General features: G+C 41.9%; 1 protein-coding gene across 2 annotated transcripts in view; it reads left to right on the top strand.

Moving 5' to 3' along the window:
* Nucleotides 1-20,176, top strand: part of ITGAM (integrin subunit alpha M) — a 71,198-nt gene that overhangs the window by 22,100 nt on the left and 28,922 nt on the right. For both annotated transcript variants that reach the window (XM_024560440.4, XM_045195528.3), the window contains exons 5-12: nucleotides 88-205; nucleotides 6,985-7,115; nucleotides 7,556-7,701; nucleotides 8,461-8,614; nucleotides 9,613-9,763; nucleotides 11,709-11,782; nucleotides 14,448-14,577; nucleotides 14,854-14,996. In XM_024560440.4, the coding sequence (XP_024416208.3) occupies nucleotides 88-205; nucleotides 6,985-7,115; nucleotides 7,556-7,701; nucleotides 8,461-8,614; nucleotides 9,613-9,763; nucleotides 11,709-11,782; nucleotides 14,448-14,577; nucleotides 14,854-14,996 (1,047 nt within the window). The remainder of the gene's footprint in view (nucleotides 1-87; nucleotides 206-6,984; nucleotides 7,116-7,555; nucleotides 7,702-8,460; nucleotides 8,615-9,612; nucleotides 9,764-11,708; nucleotides 11,783-14,447; nucleotides 14,578-14,853; nucleotides 14,997-20,176) is intronic.

The raw sequence follows: 20,176 nt of genomic DNA, 5'->3' as shown, positions 1-20,176 counted from the left end.
GTTGGGGCTGGGGTGGAGGATGGAGATGCTGGAGTAAAAAAGACAAGAGGCAGTGATAGTCCCTCCTACCTACACCCTGCCCTCCAGGCCTGCGGTCCCACCCTACACCAAACTTGCAAGGAGAACATCTATGCAAATGGCTTATGCTTCCTGTTTGGATCCAACCTACTACAGCCACCCCAGAGGTTCCCAAAGGCCCTCAGAGGTAAGCTGTGTTTGATGTAGAGTACAGATGGGCAGCAGGATACCAGAAGGCAGGGGCAGGCGTGGGCTGGGGAGTGCTCTGGGGTATGATTTAGAGGTCTAGGTGCAGAAGGTTCTGATAGAGAGAGAGACTTGAGGGAGGTGCTAGGGTCTTGCAGTTTAAGAAAAGTCCTGATGTAGCTAATCATCTTTGTGAGATGATGTTCTAACCATTGTCCTTAGAGTAAGTGCCTTAGTCTCCTGACCATAGCCTTTGAAGCTTAAATGATGAGGCCCCTGTCCACCTCTCCAATTTCTCTCCCATCCCTTCTATGTCAGTTGTTGTGCTGTAGCCACTCTGGATGTCTTTCTTCTCCAAGAACTATATAAAACTGTCGCTGCCTCAAGGCTTTTGCACTTACTGTTCCTTCAGCCTGGCATGCTCTTCCTCGAGATCTCTGCTGTCAATGCATTATTGTCATCTCAGCTCAAATGTCCCCTCTTCAAAGAGGCCTTCCCTGAGTGGCCCTTCTAATCATTCCCACTTTCACTCCCTACCACATTGCCCTACTTTATCATTCTCATATCTGCATTTCCATATTTTAGATGTTTCTTGTCTGTCCTTTCTCCTGGAAAGATAGGCTCCATGATAGCAGGAATATTGCCTAGCTTGTTCACTGCTCTATGCTTTTCTACCTATTGCTGCCTGACAAACTGCCCCTGAACTTAAGCGCTAAAAACAACAAGATTAATTATCTTGTAGTTTCTATGAATCAGGAATCTGGGCATGCCTTAGCTGGGTACCTCTGTCTCAGGGTTTCTCATGAGATAGAAGTTGTCAGACTAGAGATGTAGTCTCATCTGAAGGCTAGACTGGGGGAAAATCCACTTCCAAGCTCACTTACAAGGTAGTTGGACCGAGAGCTTTAGTCCTCACTGGCTGTTGGTTAGAGGCTTTCCTTAGTTGTCACCTGGGCCTCCCCAGAGAGCAGCTCACATCATAGCAGCCAGCTTCCCTCAGGGTGGGTGAACAAAGAGTGAGAGAGAGGAGAAAGCAGGCACCCAAGACAGAAGTCACAGCCTTTTTATAATCTAATCTCAGAAGCAACAGCTCATTACTTCTGCTTCCATTAAAGTGAGTCAAAATTCCAGCTAAAACTCAAGAGGAGGGGACTATGCAAGGGTCTTATCTTGATAGTTCCCCAAACGTTGTTGATTGAAGGGAGAGTGAGTGAGTTAATGGATCTTTTCTAAAGCCGCTTTCTGCCAGTGATTTCTTTAACTGATTGGCCCTCTTTTTGCTTGTCTCCAAGTTGGAACTGAGGCAGAAAGGTCTTCCTTCTACAGTTTTTTCCCCCCTTAAGCTCTGTTCCTTTGTCCTTCTCTCTCAACAAATAACTGTAACTCCTTCTTCACAGAGAACATCAAGGTTGCTAGGCATAAATTGTCTACACTCCCAGTGATTCTCTCATCTGGGCTTCAGAGGTTCTCTCACATCATCAACTCTGGGGCTCATATCTTTAATCACTCATTCTCTTCAGGAGCTTAAACTTCTTGTACTCCTTTAAATAAATTTTTTTTTTATTGTTGTTCAAGTACAGTTGTCTCCATTTTCCTGCCACCGCTCTCCCCTGCCCCACCCACCCCCACCTCCTACCCTCAATCCTTAACCCCTTTGGCTCTGTCCATGGGTCCTTTATACATGTTCCTTGATGACCCTTCCCTTCTTTCCCTCTTGATCACCTTCCCCCCTCCCCTCTGGTTACTGTCAGTTTGTTCTTGCACTCTTTTGAATGTAAACTTGATTATGCTACCCATATCAACCACTAAAATTGATACCAATTAAAATAAACTTCTCTTTTCCTGGTCTCTGCTCCATCTTCTGCCATTGTTCCTTCCTTTCACCAAAATTCTTGAAAAGGTTCTTTCCCCTTGACTCTATCTCCCTCATGTCATGATTCTTTACCCTCTGACATCTAGCTTCTACTCACCCATTGTACAGACCTTGCTCTTGCAAATGTCATCTGTGACCCTGAACGACAAATATGTTTTCTGTCTTCATGTTCACTCACCTTTCAGAGATACCCTCCAGATCTTCCTCCCCAAACACCTCAGCCTTAGATATCTATTTCCTTCCCTTCTTCTTTTTTTAAAAAAAATCCTCACCTGAGGATATGTTTATTGATTTTAGAGAGAGAGAGGGAAGAAGAGCGGGAGGGAGGAGAGAGAGAGAGAGAGAGAGAGAGAGAGAGAGAGAGAGAGAGAGAGATTGGTTGCCTCTCATACACGTCTGGACCAGGGATCAAACCCACAACCCAGGTATGTGCCCTGACCAGGTATTGAACCCACAACCTTTTGGAGTACAGGATAATGCTCCAACCAACTGAGCCACTTGGCCAGGGCCCTTCATTTCTTCTTGCTTCACCCTCCTATAGAGGGCTTCTGCTAAACATCACCACCTGCCATCTTCCTCTGCCTTCCCTGACTGTCTAGGGGCACCAGGTTACTGCTTCTCTTCTTTCCATGTGTTTTTCCTGCCTGATTGCATCCAGTTCTGTGGCTTCAGTTCCCACCCCCACATTTCTCCTTTCAGTCCTCACTCTCAGGAGTTCAAGACTTCTTTTAAAAAATATTTTCGTTATACAGATCATACATTATAGAATTGTATACCTGAAATCTATGCGATTTTATTAACCAATGTCACCTCAATAAATTCAATAAAAACATTTTTGTTTCTTTTAACCTTCTTAAAAAGTTTAAAAAAAATTTATTTTTTGAGAAAGGGGAAGAGAGGGAGAAAGAGAGGAAGAGAAACATCAATGTGTGGTTGCCTCTCATGTGCCCCCATCTGGGGACTTGGCCCCCAACCCAGGCATGTGCCCTGATTGAGAATCGAATTAGCGACCCTTTGGTTCACAGGCTGGCACTCAGGCCACTGAGCCACACCAGCCAAAGCCATTTAAAAAAAAATGTGTTGATTATGCTATTACAGTTGTCCCATTTCCCCCCCTTCACTCCACTCCATCCTGTACACCCCCTCCCTTCCACATTCCCCCCTATAGTTCATGTCCATGGGCCATAAATATAAGTTCTTTGGCTTCTACATTTCCTATACTGTTCTTACCCTCCCCCTGTCTATTTTCTACCTACCATTTATGCTACTTATTCTCTGTACCTTTCCCCCCTCTCTCCCCGTCCAACTCCCCTGTTGATAACCCTCCATGTGATCTCCATTTCTGTGGTTCTGTTCCTGTTCTAGTTGTTTGCTTAGTTTGCTTTTGTTTTTGTTTTAGGTGTGGTTGTTAATAACTGTGAGTTTGCTATCATTTTGCTGTTCATATTTTTCATCTTCTTTTTCTTAGATAAATCCCTTTAACATTTCATATAAGAAGGGCTTGGTGATGATGAACTCCTTTAACTTGACCTTATCTGGGAGCACTTTATCTGCCCCTCCATTCTGAATGATAACTTTGCTGGATACAGTAATCTCGGATGTAGGTCCTTGTCTTTCATGACTTGGAATACTTCTTTCCAGCCCCTTCTTGCCTGCAGGGTCTCTTTGGAGAAATCAGCTGACAGTCTTATGGGAACTCCTTTGTAGGTAACTGTCCTTTTCTCTTGCTGCTTTTAAGATTCTCTCCTGTTTAATCTTGGGTAATGTAATTATGATGTGCCTTGGTGTGTTCCTCCTTGGGTCCAGCTTCTTTGGGACTCTGAGCTTCCTGGACTTCCTGGAAGTCTATTTCCTTTGCCAGACTGGGGAAGTTCTCCTTCATTATTTGTTCAAATAAGTTTTCAATTTTTTGTTCTTCCTCTTCTCCTTCTGGCACCCCTATAATTCGGATGTTGGAACGTTTCAAGATGTCCTGGAGGTTCCTAAGCCTCTCCTCATTTTTTTGAATTCTTGTTTCTTCATTCTTTTCTGGTTGGATGTTTCTTTCTTCCTTCTGGTTCACACCATTGATTTGAGTCCCAGTTTCCTTCCCATCACTATTGGTTCCCTGTACATTTTCCTTTGTTTCTCTTAGCATAGGCTTCATTTTTTCATCTGGTTTTCGCACAGATTCAACCAATTCTGTGAGCATCCTGATTATTAGTGTTTTGAACTGTGCGTCTGATAGGTTGGCTATCTCTTCCTCGCTTAGTTGTAATTTTTCTGGAGCTTTGATCTGTTCTTTCATTTGGGCCATTTTTTTTTTTTTTTTGTATTAGTGTGCCTGTTGTGTAAAGGGGCAGAGCCTTAGGTGTCCACCAGGGCAGGGTAACGCTGATTGCTGCGCTGTGACGATGTATGTGGGGGAGGGGCCGATAGGGAGCAATGGCACTTGCTCCACTCTCTGCCAGTTTTCACTCACTTCCCCCGCTACCCACAATCAAATTGGGCCCTTCTTGTGCTGATTCTCAAGTGGGTGGGTTTGTGTACATTCTAGGACCCTGTGGGTCTCTCCGCCCAGCTCTCCTGTGAGGCTGTGAGTTTCTCTCACTGCCGCCTCAACCCCCACAGGTGTTTTCAATCAGAGGTTGGAGCTTTATTTCCCTGGGCTGGAGCCCTGGGTTGGGTGGTCTGCTTTGCTCCCTCACCGTTCCTCCTGGTTTATCTATGCCCAAATGTGGGACCACAGGGTCTTCCAGCCACCACTTTGTGGGGTCTGCCAGCTGCAGCCTGGCCTGCCCCATTCCACAGTCTGCCACCTCACTGGGTCTGCCAGCCACCGCCTTGCTGTGAGTCCTCTCTGCTGGGCTGCCCGTCTCTGCACCTTCTACTGGTCTGGATGAATGTTTCTTCTTTATCTCCTTGGTTGTCAGACTTCCATACAGTTCAATTTTCTGTCAGTTCTGGTTGTTTTTTGTTTTTAAATTGTTGTTGTCATCTTTTGGTTGTGCGAGGAGGCACAGTGTGTCTACCTGCGCCTCCATCTTGGCCAGAAGTCCTCTTTTTTTTTTTTAAGTTAATTTGTTTTTCAGTTCCTGTTGATATAAAATATATTAGTTTCAGGAGTACAACATAGTGATTAGGCATTTTTATACCTTATGAAGTGATCACCCCAATAAATCTATTATCCACTGGACACCATACATATTTATTACATTATTGACTATGTTCCCTATCCTGTACATTACATCCCCATGATTATTTTTTAGTGTACAGTTTCATGAATTTTAAGATATGTATTGATTTGTATAAGTAACAACATAAATAGGATGCAAAAGAGTTCTTCTACCCCTCTGCCCTGGCCAGTTGGCTAGGTTGGTTGGAGCATCATCCTGTTGCACCAAAAGGTTGCAGATTTGATCCCCCGCCAGGGCACATACCTGGGTTGCAGATTCAATCCCTAGTTGGGGCATGTACAGGAGGCAACTGATCGATGTTTCTTTCTCTCTCTCCAAAAATCAACAAACATGTCCTTGGGTGAGGGTAAGAAAAAAGGGCTCTACTATCCTTCTAAAACAGAAACACCTTGTACTATGCTTTTGTAGCCAGTTGCCTCATTCCTTTCACCCCTAGGCCCTGGCACTTGCTGATCTGTTCTTCATCACTATGTAATTTGTCTTTTCCAGAATTCTACATAAATGGAATTGTAATCTTTTGAGTTTTCATTTGGCATTCATCCATATTGTTATGTGTGTCACTAGTTTTTTGTTTTTACTGCTTAGTACTATTCCATTGCATGGATATACCACAGTCTCATTCACTGATTCATCCATTCACCCACTGAAGGATGTTTGGGTTATTTGCAATGTTTCACAATCATGAATAAAGCTGCTAAAAGTCTTCACTGCTATGGAATTCTTTCTAAAATCTAAACAGATCATCTTATTTCCTTTTCTAAGAACCTGCAGTGGCTCCTCACTGCTTAAGGGATAAAGTCAAACTACTTTTTGAGTAGAGAGACTCTTTCCAACTGTTCCCTGCTTAATGTTGTAGCCTTGTCCCCATCACCATCAAACAGATTTACCCTGGTCATTCCATTTTCATTCCTGCATTCTGCCAGAATTCTTTAGGCACATCCCCTTTGTATCAGTTAGGGTGTCTACTGGAACAGGTGACACTCTGGTTAAGATCATTTGAAGAGGTTTTATTTACAAGGGACTAATTATAAAGGTGTGGTAGGGCCTAAGGGAATTATAGGGGACAGTCCAGGAACTGTTATCACTAGAGCTGTTACCACTCCTAAGCTTATAAGACAAGGAGAGGGAAAAGTCACCAGAATCCAGAGGAGAGAAAGTTGTGAGGAGCAGGCCTCCCTGAGAGGGGTGGTGATCTTCTGTTGAGGGGCACAGCTGGCCTAGAACAACCTCTCAGGTAGGAAGCCAAGAGGAGAATACTCTGATCTCACTTTCCCCAGTCTCCTGTTGAGGCTCCTAATTGGGCAAATCCGAATAGAAGCCAGAGGGTGAAAAAGCCATGTTGATGGGGACCATGTGGGCAAACCTCCCAGGGTGTCAAGCAGAGTGGGGAAAGGTAGAAAGTGGATTTTCTGAGGGCAGAAGGGAGAATATCCAGCATACCTTTATATGTGATATTCCTTGTTTTCCCTGTAATGTAGTTCTCTCTTTGTATTCCTGGCAAATTATTTCTCATTCTTCATGAGGTAGCTCTAATATCACCACATCCCCTGACTCTCTTGGGCAGAATTAACCAATTTTTATACCAATTTTTCCACCTTTGTATTTAACTTGGAGCATGGGTTGAATCTGTTTACCTTTTAATTTCATTGTTCAGCAGATAACTGACATGAAAAACATCAACCTGGAGTGTCTATTACTTAATCGATTCATGCTCTTTTTCCTTTCCCCCAGGTTGCCCTCAGCAGGATAGTGATATTGCCTTCTTGATTGATGGCTCCGGTAGCATCATCCCACGTGACTTTCAGCAGATGAAGGAGTTTGTCTCAACTGTGATGAATCAATTCTCAAAGTCCAAAACCTTGGTGAGGGCCAGTGGATAGGTTAGGGAATAGCCCGTATAAGGCTGTCAAGGACATAGCAACCAGGCTGCCATTTCTCCCTTCTCCTTCAGTTACAGACTTTGACAAATTGCCAGTTGATCACAGTTTTCTTTCATGATTCTCTTTTTTGCTCTGTCTGGATGCGGCCACAGTATTCTTCCAGCTCTCTGTAAATTGGGCAGCTCTGACCGATAGGGGTTGGCAGGGGGGATGAAACCCAAGTATCATCTCTGAGTTCTAGTACTGAGAGGTGAGAGCTGAGGCAGGTCTTTTCCTGCTGAGGCAGAAGGAGGGAGGGCAGTGTATAATATGGAGGAATTTGAAGACTGGAGTGTTTTAAGACTTCTGTAGGTCCTCCTGGGAGTTGGCTAAGGGGGAGGAGAGGCATCTTCTTCAGTGTAATGACAGGTGCCTCTTCCCAGTTCTCTTTGATGCAGTACTCTGAAGAGTTCCAGACTCATTTCACCTTTAAAGATTTCAAGGATAATCCTAACCCTAGACGACTGGTGACACCAATAAGACAGCTGTACGGGAAGACACACACTGCCACAGGAATCCGTAAAGTCGTGTAAGCTCCTCCCTCTTTGCTTAGGTTGTAAGAAGGAGGTAATATTTTTAGCTGGGTTTTTGAAGGATGGAGGGAGTTGTTCACACAAGGATGGAGTAAAGGATATTTCTGGTTGAGGGAACAGCATGAGTAAAGGTGTGGAGGAGGGACTATTCGTGACAAAAGAAATTGTAAGTAAAGGTGGGAATAAAGGGGGTAAGTGAGAAGAAGGCTGGAGGGAAGCTAGAAAGACCAGTTGAGGCCCAGTCACTATAAACAACTGAAAAGCCAGAGGGTATCCACTGAAGATTTTAAGTAGTAGGGAGATGAAACCACACCTTGTTTTGGAAAGTTCACTCCAATTTCTGTGAATGTGTGTGTAAAGGCAAGGGTCGGGGTTAAAAGTGCAGGAAGATGAGCTAGAGAGCTGTTGTATCAAACCAGGAGAGGTTTGATGAGGGCCCAAGTTAGCTTATTTTAAAAAAATATACATATATACTTTTTAATTTAAAAGGAATAATACTCAGTTAACAAAAACCAACCTATGCAAAAGTATATAAAGGCAAAGTGAAGGTGTTTTTCCCCTCCATTCTTCTCCCCTCTCCTGCTGCCTTTCCAGATTTGGGGAAGCCACATCTCAGTGCTCATCTCTGGGGAGCCCAAGCCTGTCCCAGACAGTGCTGCTGCATCTGCATCTGTGACTGCTGACAACTCCCTCCATAGCATTAGGAGTACCTCCATCTGCTCCCATTTGACTTTTCCCTTCTTTTCCCTGGACAGAAGAGAACTGTTTAACAGCAACAGTGGAGCCCGGGAGAATGCCCTTAAGATCCTAGTTGTCATCACAGATGGAGAAAAGTATGGCGATCCCTTGCAGTACAAGGATGTCATCCCTGAGGCAGACAGAGAGGGTGTCATTCGCTACGTGATTGGGGTAGGAAATGTGGCTTTCTGGCCTGATATTTCTGTGGAGGGTATCTGCTTAGATACACCCTCCCTTTCATTAGCAAATATCAATAAAATCATAGTGGAGTGACAGTCACTTCTAGCCCATTTGTGTGTGTATCAGCTAACTATTGTCACAGTGATGTGGTGTAACAAACTAACCCAAAATTCAGTGGTTTAAAACAGTAAGTTTCTGTAGGTCAGCTGGGCAATTTTTCTAGCCTCAGCTGGGCTCACTCATGCATCTGCAACTGGTGGCAGGTTGGTTGGCAGCCCTGCTGATCCTGATTGGGCTTTCTCCAATTCTGAGGGTTGCCAGCTCTGTCTGCTGGACAGAAATGCTGGGAGCAGCAGGGGTAAGTAGCTTTGCTCTTCTGCTCTGTGTCTTCCCCATGAGGACATGCCCAGTGGGCTAGCCTGGAAGAATAAAAGAGCAAGTGGAAGTGTTGCAAGCTCTTTTTCAAGCTTCTGTTTGCATCACATTTAATAACATGAGAAACATGTGGCTGAACCCAGAGATGATGAATGGGGTAGATTACTCTGCCAAGAACAGGAAGGCACAGAAAACTTTTCGGGAAATGGCTTGGATACAAGAAGGGGTAAAGGGTTGGAATCAGCAATGTAATCAAATTACCACAATACTTTGTGTGACATAGAAAAAGGTGCATTACTTGGCAAGTAGTAAACCCCTTTATAAAGAAAAAGGCTTCCTTTCCTCTGGAGAAAGGTCAGCCTACACCAGGAGACATGGCACAGCAAATGGACCAACAGCTGGATTTCAGTCCCCAGTTGCTCTCTTGACAGAATTCCTTGCACAGCATGCAACCTGCTCTACTATCCTTGGCAGCCCTGTCCCAGGGGCCTTCTGGTATACTCACTCTTGTGACAAATATTGTTTCAGATACTTTTCCTGCAGAATTTTCTTTGCTGGATAAGATTACTACCCCCCAGACAGTGTCTGATTCAGCTTATGTTCCTTGACAACAGGTGGGAGATGCCTTCAACAACATAGGATCACGCGAAGAGCTTAATACCATTGCATCCAAGCCAGCTCGTGACCACGTGTTCCGGGTGAATAACTTTGAAGCTTTGAAGACCATTCAGAGCCAGCTTCAGGAAAAGATCTTTGCAATTGAGGGTGAGCTAAGGTTCTGTACTTCTGGAACAGCCCCAGAGGCAGCCCCTCACCCCAAAACACATATTCCTCTCTAGAAACCAGAACCTCCTAATCCTTGGCATCCTGACTGTCAGCATCAGCTCTCTCGCTACTTCCGCCAGGTCCCAGCAACTCCGGCTTCACTTGGTCCATTCCTTGGAATAGAAGGATTTAGGCTTTTATCTCTAATTTTGCAACTCTTGGCCATAAGCTGAAAAATGGAGGGTGGGGAAGCCAAATCCAACACAGTATTTTTCTAAAAATTTGGATATGTTGCCAGCATTGTTTGGTTCACTGCTGTTTTTCCAGTGCCTAGAATAGTGTCTGGTGCATAGTGTCCTTGATAAAAGTTTGTTGAATAAAATAATTTAAAAATTGGGGGAAGGTTCATATATAAACTGGATTTATGGCTTCTCTTGAAAAGTTGGAAGATTATACACCTTGAGGACCGCATTCCTACTGGCAAAAAGTGGCTGGAACCAAACCCACCACCCCTTTAAAAGGGGCATATGCTTTCTAGTTCAGCATAGCTCTCACCTGAGCCTTTTTGTCTGTCCACCATAATATTTGTGTGTGGTTTTTTAAAAGGAATATAAAACTATTTATTGACCACTGTTTACCAATATTTACAATAAAGTAAACAATATACATTTGGGTAACGTTTGTTTATTACAAAGTTATTATTTTTCCTGGCTTCTGGTAAACCAGCAGCCTAAATGCTGAGATTGAGCCGACAGGTAAAGAATGAGTCGGAGTAAAGAGAAAACATGCAGGTTGAGAGTTTAGATTACAAAAGTTTGTTCAGCCATTTATTCCAGCAGGTCTTAAATTGCCAATGTCTCTAAGCATCTGATTAGGTTTTCATGAACAAATTCTTACACATTCCATGAATCATGACTTTTTAGTCAATATAGCACAGGGATTTCAAGTTCAGGGTCAAAGCCTCTTAGTTTATCAGCAGCATGTCTTTTCTTCTTTGATATGCTGTCATCAGATTCACCATGGATAAGGATTTTCTTTTTTCTACCATCTTTTTCTTTACCAGCTTTTTGAGAATTAAGAAATGCTTCATTTAACTCTGGACAATCTAAATTTTCTTCAGCTTCCCAAGAATTGTCAGCATCTGTGAATCCCTTCCATTACAGGAAATGCTCCATTCACCATCAGTTCAATACTTTTTCCGTTCTTCAGTCTTGGCCTCTTCAACTTTTTAAACTTTTTCCATTTTGTTTCTTTCCCATTTTTTTTGCAGTGTAGTTTTATTGGAGGCCATTTTTTAAAAATCCTCACCCAAAGACAAGCTTATTGATTTTAGAGAGAAAGAGAGGCAGGGAGAGAGAGAGAAGCATCATGTGAGAGAGAAACATGGATCCATTGCCTCCCATAAATGCCACCACTAGGATCAAACCCACAGCCTAGGCATGCACCCTGACCAGTGAAGCAACAGCACAACCTTTCTGTGTACCAGAGGATGAGCCACACTGGCCAGGGCTGCAATGTAGTTTTATTGGAGATCATATTTTTTTCTTTTACTGATTCTAGAGAGAGGGGAAGGGAGGGAGAAAGAGAGGAAGAGAAACATGATTGGTTGCTTCTTGCAACCACCTGTCCAGGTACTAACCACAACCCATGCATGTGTCCTGACTAGAATTGAACTGGATACCTTTTGGTTTGCTGGATGTCACCCCACCGGCTGATCCACACCTGTCAGAGCTGGAGGCCATTTATTATTGCACACTTGAAGAGCTACTATTCACCACCTCTGAGCTGCTTCTGTTCTCACCGCATCTAGGGCTCTGCACACCTTCAGCTCCAGCCACGTCTGAGGGAGAGGGGGCTGGAGACAGTCCATGATAGCATTTGAATTTCCAGCCCCTGTTCTAGGCTCTCCTGCCTTCTTTAATGTAGAATGTTCTCCTCCTCACAGGTACTCAGACAGGAAGTAGCAGCTCGTTTGAGTATGAGATGTCTCAGGAAGGCTTCAGTGCTTCCATAACTTCTGTAAGTGGTCCTTGTTAAATTGTGGGGGTGGTAAGAAGAAGGGGGAGAAGAGCAACAGGATTTGGAGTTCTTCTCTGTGATGGGTATTTTTGGGAGGCACCATTTTGGTGGGCATCAGTGGTCCTTTCTCACTTCTTTGTCATTCCTGTTATTATTTTTTTAAACTTGAGATGTAATGGATGTATGACATGATATTAACTTCAGGTGTACAACACAATGATTATATATATATATACATGGATCACTACAGTTCGTCTAGTTAACATCTGTTACCACACATAGTTACAATTTTTTTCTTGGGATAAGAACTTTTAAGATTTATTCTCTTAGCAACTTTCAAGTATACAATAGAGTATTATTAACTATATTCAACATACTGTATATTACATTCCCAAGATTTATTTATTTATAACTGGAAGTTTGTACTTTTTGACCACTTTTACCCATTTGGTCCACTTCCCATCCCTTGCCTTTGGCAACCATCATTTTTTTTCTCTGTGTCTATGAGTTTGTTTGTTTGTTTGTTTTTGATTTTCTGTGCAAGTGAGATTATATAGTATTTGTTTTTCTCTGTCTGATTTATTTCACAAAGAGCAATGCCCTCCAGATTCATCCATGTTTTTGCATATGACAGGATTTCCTTCTTTTTTATTGCTGAATAATATTCCATCATGTATACCACATTTTCTTTATCCATTCATCCACTGATGGATACTTAGGTTGCTTCTGTGTCTTGGCTATTGTAAATAGTGCTGCAGTAAACATGGGGTACAGATATCTTTTTTGAGTTAGTGTTTTCATTTTCTTCAGCTAAATACCTAGAAGTCGAATTGTTGGATCATATGGTAATTCTTTTTAAAAATTTTTGAGAAACCTTGATATGGTTTTTTATACTGTTTGCACCAATACATCCACACAACAGTGCATAAGGGTTTCATTTTCTCCACATCCTTGCCAACGCTTGTTTGTTTTTTTAAAAGATTTTATTTATTTATTTTTAGGCAGGGGAAGGGAGAGAGAAAGAGAGGGAGAGAAGCATCAATGTGTGATTGCCTCTCATGCACTTCCCTTCTGGGGGACCTGACCTGCAACCCAGGCATGTGCCCTGACTGGGAATCAAACCAGTGACACTTTAGTTTGCAGGCTGGTGCTCAATCCACTGAGCCACACCAGCCAGAACTTTTTCTTGTTCTTTTTGATGATAGCTATTCTAACAGATATGAGGTGATAGCTCATTGTGGTTTTGATTTTGTTGAGTGATGTTGAGCACTTTTTTCATGTACCTCTTGGCCATCTGTATGTTTTTCTTTGGAAAAATGTCTATTCAGATCCTCTGTCTAATTTTTAATAAGGTTGTTTGTTTTCTTGCTATTGAGTTGTATGAGCTCTTTATGTATTTTGAATATTAACCTGTTGTCAGACCTATGATTGAAATATATATTCTCCTGTTCCATTGGTTACCTTTTCATTTTGTTGATTATTTCCTTTATTGTGCACAAGCTTTTTTTTTTTTGTCTTTTCTTTTTTTTTCTTTTTAAATTTTTATTGTTATTCAATTACAGTTGTATGCCTTTTCTCCCCATCCATCCACCCCACCCCAGCTGAACCCACCTCTCTCCCCCACCTCCACCCTCCCCCTTGATTTTGTCCATGTGTCCTTTATAGTAGTTCCTGTAATCCCCTCTTCCCACTGTCCCCACCCCACTCCCCCCTGGCTATTGTTAGATTGTTCTTAACTTCAATGTCTCTGGTTATATTTTGTTTGCTTTTTTCTTCTATTGCTTATGTTCTAGTTAAAGGTGAGATCATATGGTATTTGTCCCTCACCACCTAGCTTATTTCACTTAGCATAATGCTCTCCAGTTCCATCCATGCTGTTGCAAAGGGTATAAGCTCCTTCTTTCTCTCTGCTGTGTAGAATTCCATTGTGTAAATATACCATAGTTTTTGGATCCACTCGTTTGCTGATGGTCACTTAGCTTGCTTCCAGTACTTGGCTATTGTAAATTGTGCTGCTATGAACATTGGGGTGCACAAGCTTTTTAGTTTGATGTAGTTCTAGTTGCTTATTTTTGCTTTTGTTGCCTTTGCTTTTGGTGTCAAATCCAAAAAAACTGCCAAGATTGATGTCAAGCTTACTGCTTATGTTTTCTTCTCGGAGTTTTATGATTTCAGGTCCTATGTTCAAATGTTTAATCCATTTTGAATTAATTTTTGTGTATGGTGTAAGATAGTGTTCCAGTTTCTTTCTTTTTCTTTTTTTGCATGTGGCTATCCAGTTTTCCCAACACCATTTGTTGAAGAGAGAGGCTGTCTTTTTTCCATTGAATATTCTTGGTGTCTTTGTTGTAAAATAGTTGATCACCTATGCATGGGTTTATTCCTGGGCTCTCTATTCTGTTCTATTTGTCTATGTGTGTTTTGATGTCAATACCATACTATTTTGATTACTATAGCTTTGGAACATAGTTTGAAATCAGGAAGTGTAATGCCTTTAGCTTTGTTCTTCTTTCTCAGAATTGTTTTTAGTTATTTGGATTTTCCTGTGGTTCCATACAAATTTTAGGACTGTTTGTTCTATTTCTGTGAAAAATGCCATTGCACTTTTGATAGGGATTGCATTGAAGCTGCAGATTGCTCAGTCCTTTTCTATTCTCTTTCCCAGAATGGTCCCTTGCTGGGTGCTGTGGGGAGCTTTGACTGGGCTGGTGGAGCTTTTCTGCAAATGCCAGATGATAAAATCACCTTCATCAACACAACCAGGATAGATTCAGACATGAACGATGCTTACTTAGGTAAGTGGTGAGGACAGGATTACTCTGAAAAAGGGTCAGGATGTGGTATAATTCAATGAGCAAAGATTTCATTGGATCTTTCATTGGCCCTTGGGATAGCTTTAAAGACAGAAATTTCAAAATTCCATTTTAATTATATTAACAAAGAGGAATATAGTACAAGGTCAAGTTACTCCAGCCTACCAACATAGGGCTGCCCCTGCTGAAGGGACAGGCCTGCTAGAGGGGGCAGGGTCTGCAGGGAAAAAAACACTTCTCTTGGATCATCACCTTTAGGTTATGCTGCTGAAGTTATCTTGCGGAAACAGGTCCAAGCCCTGGTTCTGGGTGCGCCTCGACATCAGCACACTGGCCTGGTTGTAATGTTCAGACAGAAGGCTGGCACCTGGGAGACCAACACTGTTATCAAGGGCAGCCAGGTGAGTGTAGAGCACGTGGATTATAAATGTGCAAACAGAGGCAACCTGGGGGCTGAGAGATTCCAGGATGGGAATTGCCAGGTTTCACAAGTGGTAAAATTTTATAAAGGAGCCTTCAGAGGGCTTTGAGCTGGAGACTCACAGGCTCAACTTTGCATTTGAGAATATTGTAACAATAGTAAATAATAACACTTGGCCTGTACAAAGCTCTCTATGAATCTCCCTGTATATATAGCTGATATTTGACAGTATATAATCAACATGGACATGTTATTAAAATATTGAAATAATTCCATATCTGTCAGTAAATAGCTATTTCCATGAGTTGTCCCCCACCTTGTACACTGGCCTCTTCTCCAGTACTCTGGACTTCCCCAGCAACTATGAAGTCAGGCAGGGCACCCCAGGGGACTTGTACAACCTATTCCAGCTAAGTTACTGGTCAGTGCCTAAGCAATTTTAAGAGTTCAATGTTTTAGATATCACCCCCGCAAAAAGCAGTGTGGTTGCATCTTATGTGGGGCATCTTATGTGGTGTGTGAGGCAAAAATATTTGGTCAAAATCATCCTTACAAATTCCTGTTTAGAAATAGGACTGTTCCCATGATATTGTGCCTGCAGTTCTCTGTGTTCACTTAATTTTCATCCGTGGTTCTCTTTGGTCTGCAATTAATGAAATGCATCATAAGTGGATGAAACCAGTTTGCTCTGATACCTGAACAATCTTGTCATAATTTTTTGTCAGTAGTCAAATGCTTCTTATGCTCTTTAAAGGTTTTGCCAAGACATATTGACAAATTGATGGTGTCAGTGCCTGGCACATATAAGGGGTGGGATGGGGGAGAATGTGTAGGGGAATTCCAGGAGGTCGAGTGTGGATGTGTTGCTACTTCTTTGTTTTGTGTGTGTGACCTCGAATCACATGGGGAAGGCTGGCTGGTAAACTTTTCTACCACACACAAGTTTTAAACATGCAAATTATAATCAAGGATGATAAACACTTAAATTGGAACAGTCTGAGTGTTATGAGAGCAACGGGAGAGGCACCTACACAAGAGTGTTAGGGAAGGATTCCTGAAGGAAGTGATAGTTAAGGTGGAAGGACTAGAGAAATAGTGAGGAAAGAAAATGGTCAGAATAAGGGCAAAATGTGGATTCAGGGTGTTTGTGAATGGGAGTGGGGGAGGGTGTGGGAGAAAACACTGGAAAGGAGGATAGGAAACAGATTCATCTCAAATTTGTCCACTCCCTCCATTTCTATTGCCATTAGCCTGGTCCAGAGCATCATCATCTTTTCTGTGGATCTAGCCGTAGCCTTTGTACTGGTCTCTCAAAGTCCAAGGTTGCCTGCCTCTAATCCATAGAGAGAAGGTATACATTCTAAATGACATTTTAAGGCCCTTTGTTGACTGCAGATCAATATCCAACAAAAATTTTTAAAATCTCAACAAAATACAGTTGATTCTTCAACAATATGGGTTTGAACTGCAAAGGTCCACTTTTTTTCCTCCAATAAATACAGGTGTTGGCAAAAGTAGGTTTACCGTTGTGAGTACGTGAAACAAGAGTTTATTCTTGTATTATTATTTATTAATTATTGTATTATTTTCCATATGAGAAACTGTAAATACTTTTGCCCCATCCTGTATTCTGAAAATTTTTTTGGAGATTTGCAACAGTTTGAAAAAATTCACAGGTAAACTGCGCAGCCTATAAATATTGAAAAAACTAAGGAAAAGGTGTCATGAATACATATAACATAAAATATATAATGTATGAAATATGTATTAAACAACTGTTTATGTTATTGGTAAGGCTTTGGTCAACAGTAGGCTATTAGTAGTTAAGTTTGGGGGGAGTCAAAAGTTATAGGGGATTTCATTTACATGGGTAGGGGGTAGATTAAAACCCCTGCCTTGTTCAAGACTCAACCATATTAACAAATTGACTCTGACAATCTATAAAAAGGATAATAATACATCATGGCCAAGCGTGGTTTATCCTAGGAATGTAGGGCTTGTTCAACAATGTTGCAGAAATGAACAAACTGACTCTAAAGTGCAAATGGAAATGCAAGGGACCCAGAATAGCCAAAATAATCTTGAAAGAGAAGAATGAAATTGGAGGACTTGGCAAATCCCAGTTTCAAAACTTAACTACTGTTCACTTAAAAACAATGTCAGCTAGGTGTTTTGTCACCAAAAAGGATTTATCTGGGAAAAAGAAAGGATTGCAACCCAGTGCAGACATGAAGACACGGTAAGCCATGTGCTCATTTTGGCCTGCCTGACAAGACAGAGGGGTATTTATAGAAGGGAAAAGAAGTTAAGGGGAAGAGAAATCAAAACCTTTGATCTTTATTATAACCAGAGTTGTTCTAGTCAAGTTCTCGTGATTACATAGAGTGTGAGAACTTACACAAGCCTTAGCTCCTCCCATAGATCCTCCCAAATGATTATGTTTGTACAAAGTTTCAATTAGTCTTAATCACTACAAAGTTACAATAATCAAGACCTATGGTACCGGCATAAGGACAGACCTATAGATCAATGGAATGACCTGAGAGTACAGAAATATATGCATGTTTCTGACAAAGATACCAAGTTAATTCAGTGGGGAGTATAATTTTTTCAACACATGATACTGGGATAACTGGATATCTCATGAAAAAGAATAAATGTGTACTCCTACATCACAATATACAAAAATTAACTCAAAATGGATAAGAGACCTAAATGTAAGAACTAAACTATAAACCCCTTAGAAGGAGTCATAGATTTACCACATGATAGAAAGTCCACTCCTAGGTATATCATTCCCCCATAATGAAAATACGTGTTCAAAGAAAAAGTTATACATGAATTTTTATAGCAGTATTATTCATAGTAATCAAAAGGTAGAAAGAACTCTGGCTGCCGTGGCCCAGTGTATTGAGTGCTGGACTGCAAACCAAAGGGTGGCCGGCTCAATTCCCAGTCAGGGCACATGCCTGGGTTGCAGGTCAGGTCCCCCAGAAGGGGAGTGCATGAGAGGCAACCACACATTGATGTTTCTCTCCTTCTCTTTCTCCCTCCCTTCCCTTCTCTAAAAATAAAGAGATAAAATCATTTTAAACAAGGTAGGAAGAACCTAAGTGTAAATCAACTCATGAGTAGATAACAAAGTGTGGCATACTGTATACAATGGGATACTATTTTAAGTATATTTTATTGACTATACTATTACAGTTGTTCCATTTTCTCCCTTTTATCTCCCTTCATCCTGTACCCTCCTTCTTTCCAGCATTCCCAGTCCTGTCACTTAGTTCATGTCCATGGGTTGTACATATAAGTTCTTTGGCTTTTCCTTTTCCTATACTACTCCTAACCTCCTCGTCTATTTTGTACCTACAAATTATGCTCCTTATTCCCTGTACCTTTTCCCTCGTTCTCCTCTTCCCCTCTCCGCTGATAACCCTCCATGTGATGTCCATTTCTGTGATTCTGTGATCATGTTCTAGTTGTTTGCTTAGTTTGTTTTTGTTTTTTTAGGCTCAGTTGTTGATAGTTGTGAGTTTGTTGTCATTTTACTGTTCATAGTTTTAATCTTCTTTTTCTTAGATAAGTCCCTTGAACATTTTATGTAATAATGTGGCTTGGTAATGATGAACTCCTTTCACTTGACCTTATCTGGGAAGCACTTTATCTGCCCTTCCATTCTAAATGATAGCTTTGCTGGATAGAATAATCTTGGATGTAGCTCCTTGCCTTTCATGACTTCAAATACTTCTTTCCAACCCCTTCTTGCCTGCAAGTTTTCTTTTGAGAAATCAGTCGATAGTCTTATGGGCACTCCTTTGTAGGTAACTCTCTCCTTTTCTCTTGCTTCTTTTAGGATTCTCTCCTTATCTTTAATATTGGGTAATTTAATGATGATGTGTCTTGGTGTGTTCCTCCTTGGGTCCAGCTTCTTTGGGACTCTCTGAGCTTCCTGGACTTCCTGGAAATCTATTTCCTTTGCCAGATTGGGGAAGTTTTCTTTCATTATTTTTGCAAATAAGTTTTCAATTTCTTTCTCTTCCTCTTCTCCTTCTGGTACTCCTATGATTCAGGTGTTGGAACGTTTAAAGTTGTCCCAGAGGTTCCTAAGCTTCTCCTCATTGTTTGAATTCTTGTTTCTTCATTCTGTTCCAGTTGAATGTTTATTTCTTCCTATTGTTCCAAATTGTTGATTTGAGTCCTGGTTTCCTTCCTTTCACTGTTGGTTCCCTGTATATTTTCTATATTTCACTTTGTATAGCCTTCACTTCTTCCTTTTTTTTTATGTCCATATTAAATCATTTCTGTGAGCAGCTTGATTACCACTGTTTTGAGCTCTGCATCTGATAGGTTGGCTATCTCCCTGTTGCTTAGTTCTTTTTCTGGAGTTTTGATCTGCTCTTTCATTTGGGCCATATTTCCTTGTCTCAGTGCCCCTGTTACATTCTAAGGGGTGGAGCCTTAGGTTTTTGCCAGGGCAGGGCAACCCACTTCACTGCATTGTGGCACTGTATGTGGGGGAGGGGTCAGAGAGGGAACAATGCCACGTGCTCAGCTCTTGCCCTACTTTCACTTTCCCTGCTACCCGCAGGTGAATTGCACCCTTCTTGTGCTGATTCTTGAGTGGGTGGGTTTGTGTACATTCTAGGACTCCCGTGGACCCCTCCAAAGAACTCTCCAGTGTGGCTAGCAGTTTCTCCCGCTGCTCTACCCCCCACAGGTCTTTACAGCCAGAGGTTTTGAGGCTTTATTTTCCAGTGCTGGAACCATGGGTTGCGCGGTCTGTCTCCTTCCACAGTTGTTCCTTCTAGTTTATCCACACGCTAATGTGGGACCACCTGGTCTACCAGCCACCACCTTGCCATGCATCCTCTCTGCCCTGGCTGCCTGTATGCATCCCTCCTACCAGTCTGAATGAATGTTTCTCCTTTAACTCCTTGGTTGTCAGACTTCCATACAGTTTGATTTTCTGGCAATTCTGGTTATTTTTTTGTTTTTAAACTGGTTCTTGTCCTTCTTTTGGTTGTGTGAGGAGGCAAAGTGTATCTACCTCTTGCCTCCATCTTGGCCGGAAGTCTTAATCCTTCTGTTTTTTTATTTTTGAGAGAGAGGACAAGAGAGAGAGATGAAAAGAGAGAGAGAGAGAGAGAGGGAGGGCTGGCT

The sequence above is a fragment of the Desmodus rotundus genome, chromosome 1 (genome assembly GCF_022682495.2).
Source record: "Desmodus rotundus isolate HL8 chromosome 1, HLdesRot8A.1, whole genome shotgun sequence".
NCBI lineage: Eukaryota > Metazoa > Chordata > Mammalia > Chiroptera > Phyllostomidae > Desmodus > Desmodus rotundus.
This window is presented reverse-complemented; position numbering and strand designations above follow the sequence as displayed.